Genomic DNA, 3,216 nt, shown 5'->3' with positions numbered 1-3,216 from the left:
GCAGGAATGAAAATGCTTAATAGGAATGCAAGAGCTGGCTTGATTCCTCACTATACTGTAGTATAAGAACTATACTACATAGTATTTTGAACTATGAAATGGTATTGTAAGATAAAACAGACACTTCCTTGTGTGTTTGCAGTGACTCCACTAATTCAAAATCTTGCCTAGCACTTATGTCTTTAGTTTAAATATGCATGTGTTTCATTACACAGCCTGCAATATTTCTACAGTTAACATAAAAATGATGCTGAAGGCAAACACATCCTTTTTCTTTCCTGCTCAAGCTGCAAAGCTGTAATTTACAGTCAGCATTTCCAAGAATTCTTGTCTGAGAATTAAGTCCATCTTTCAGTGAAAAATATCAATTTGTGAATCACTAATGAATATGCCATCTGTGGTGTTAGACTCCACTGCATCAACCTGTACTGAGGCTAAGAAAAGGGTCACACTCTGCTGGCCTACAGCACCTACCTACCTGAGTGATGCATTAATTAGCTCACTAGGGAATAGACTTGCTTGGTTAAGAACTTTTAGGAAAGGGCAACTGTTTTCTATAGGATGGCTAATGAAATCAGCTGCATTAAAACCTTGTGCAAGACAGATGGAGAAAAGGTAAAAAAACCCAAACAAATATGGAAGTGAAGGAAAGAAGTATCTAAATTTCACTCTTTTGTGAAGATGGTGTCTCTTAGGACAGATCCTGCTGCCTTCCTTTGGAGCTAGTAATAATGTTTAGGAATGCTAATGTTCTGTTTAACAGAAACAGCTTAATGAAACACAAGATCTGCCTTCTTTGACGTAAGGCCACTGTGTCTTTCTAAAATATGAAACTACTCGAGAGCTTTGAATATAAACAATTCCCTTCCGCAGTCCATGCCACTTACAGGCTGAATTGCTAACAGTAAAAACTGGTTCTTTTTTTCAGAAAAGGTTTTCAGTGTTTTACTGTAAAGCTAAAACATTTGCCTTGCCTATTGCCTTTTTTTTTTTTAATAAAATGTATTTTAAAAAATGCAAGTGCCCTTTTCAATATAGTCTGTCCATACAGACAGTTTACACTTCTCCAGTTCTAAGTAACTTGTTAAAAAGTGTGCTCAAACTTTCCACAGGCAGGAAGAAGCTTTGTATGGTTCATCTCGTTAGGATGCGGCTCCACAAACAGCACTCAGCTGGTTCAGAATCCCAGTGACAGGGTACGCTATCAACACATACTGCAATTAACAAGGACTTACTGATTATAGCAAACACTAGATCAAAATAAAGCAGGCTCTTAATCAAAAAGATAGAGAATTAACATCATGCTAGTTCACAATATAATCAATGTGTTTAGCGCATTCCTATTTTCCATGTCCTCCTCTAATGGTCTTGCACTAAGTTGGAAAAGCCTCTTGCCACAGAATACTGAACTGACAAGTGAAACATTTAAGCTGTCTGCAGTCAGTTTCAAAGAATTCAAATTTGGTTTAGGTTATTTTTCCTTGACCTGCAATTAATGATAGAGCAGCTGAAGTAGCAAATACTTCCCCTAACTCTAGTGGCATACACAGTCATGTCAATCAGTTGCAGCCTGAACAGCTTCAGTTTGGTTTTGTCACAATTTTAAATCTCTTATTAAAAAAAGATAATAAAATGATGTCTTTTCATACAGAACCCATTGGCTTTTTATTTTCAAATAAAGAACATCCCAGCATTTCCTATCTGCTATAGTATACCACATTTTAAAAGGTAGCTTTCCTTTTTTTTTTTTTTTGTATTCTAAATACAAACGTGGCATACATTTGTGTTACTGAAAACTTCAAGTCTGGTATCTCTTAAATCAGCTGTGGTTGAAATTCCTGGGACCACACAGTGCCATGTCTTCCTTAAACCCTCTATTGCACCAGAAATTAAAGGTTGTGATGGAGATGATCTTCTTATACTTTTTTTTAACACAGGAAATAGTTGGTTTAACATAAAAACAAATGCAGCTAAGCTACATTGCCAGCAATGTTTACCCCTTGGTATCCACCCCAGGGAGAAAGAAAACAAATGGCAGAAAAGGCCCAGCCCAGATTGCAACTATATGTAAACATGCGACCAACACTAACAGTAATGGCCCCTTACAACACTGCTGTCAGGAATTTTGTAGAAATCCAGGTGTAAAAAAGTTTTTCTCATAGTGGGAATGGTACAAACATAATCCAGATATTACCCTTTATAGCAGCTTTTCCTTTCATGTGCTTGGCTTTTCACACAAAGCACAGCAAACGCTAGAAGAGTCACAATCATGTTACATCCACATGGCTCCAGCTCAATACCTTGGGAATAAAGAGGAGGAAAGAGGGAGCCACTTCTCTCTTTAGACCCTCTACAGAGAGGGTCCCCTCTATAGGGGGAAGACTGTGGGTCCCCCACGGCTGCAACCCAGCTTACAGCTTGCGAGGCCAGAACCAGGCTGGCCACCTCACAGCGGGAAGGAGCTCTCCTGGTCCCCTGCTTTGTCCAGCCTCTCAGGCAGGGTGAGAACGAAGGGCAGGAGGACACCCTTGGCATCCAAAGGAGCTTTAAGAAGCTCCCCATCAAAGGTGCCCTTGAGCCCGCCATCTGCTTCCACCTCGCCATCCTGGGCTAGGTTGAAGCGGAGGGTGCCAGTCCGGTTGACACAGTAGATGGTGTTGCCCAGGGGGGCGCAGCGGAAGGGCTGGACGGGGCCGCTGCCAGGCCGCAGACTCGCGCACTGGCTCCAGCGCTTGCCCACCGTGTTGTACCGGAAAACTTCGACGCCACCGCCAGTCCCGCCACCTGGGCCCTGCTCCCCACCGCGACCACTGCTCACGTCAAAGCGGTAGATGAAGCTCTTGAAGGCCACCATGTCAGCAGAGCGCCGGCGGCTGCTGTTGTAAGGGCACTCCTGCCACTCATCACGCTTGGGGTCATACTTGAGCAGTCGGTAGAAGAGGGAGCCCCCCGACACATAGATCTCCCCATTGCAAGTGGTGGCCTCATGAGCTACAGCGAAGGCACCCTTGGGCAGCGGTGCCACAGGGCTCCAGCGGTCAGCCCGTGGGTCGTACCTCTCCACGGTGAAGAGGCACTCGCCCCCCACAGCATAGAGGTAGCCGTCCAGGGCCAGAAGCTTGAGCTGTGAGCGGGGCTGAGCCAGCGGCCGCACCTGGCTCCAGGTGTCCGTGAGGGGGGTGTAGCAGAAGACCTTGTCAGAAAGGCGTGCCCGGG

At 44.4% G+C, this 3,216-nt stretch overlaps 1 protein-coding gene across 1 annotated transcript; it reads right to left on the bottom strand.

Annotated features, from left to right (window-relative positions):
- Positions 1-2,446: 2,446 nt before the first annotated feature.
- KBTBD11 (kelch repeat and BTB (POZ) domain containing 11) lies at positions 2,447-3,211 on the bottom strand (the record flags this gene model as incomplete). Its single annotated transcript, XM_009999260.1, has 1 exon — positions 2,447-3,211. A coding segment is annotated over one exon (765 nt), but the record flags the coding sequence as incomplete, so codon positions are not given.
- Between the last annotated feature and the right edge of the window lie 5 nt (positions 3,212-3,216).

Source organism: Chaetura pelagica, unplaced genomic scaffold (genome assembly GCF_000747805.2).
Source record: "Chaetura pelagica isolate M959 unplaced genomic scaffold, ChaPel_1.0 scaffold90, whole genome shotgun sequence".
Taxonomy (NCBI): domain Eukaryota; kingdom Metazoa; phylum Chordata; class Aves; order Apodiformes; family Apodidae; genus Chaetura; species Chaetura pelagica.
Note: the sequence above shows the minus strand (reverse complement) of the source record. Positions and strands in the feature narration are given on the sequence as shown.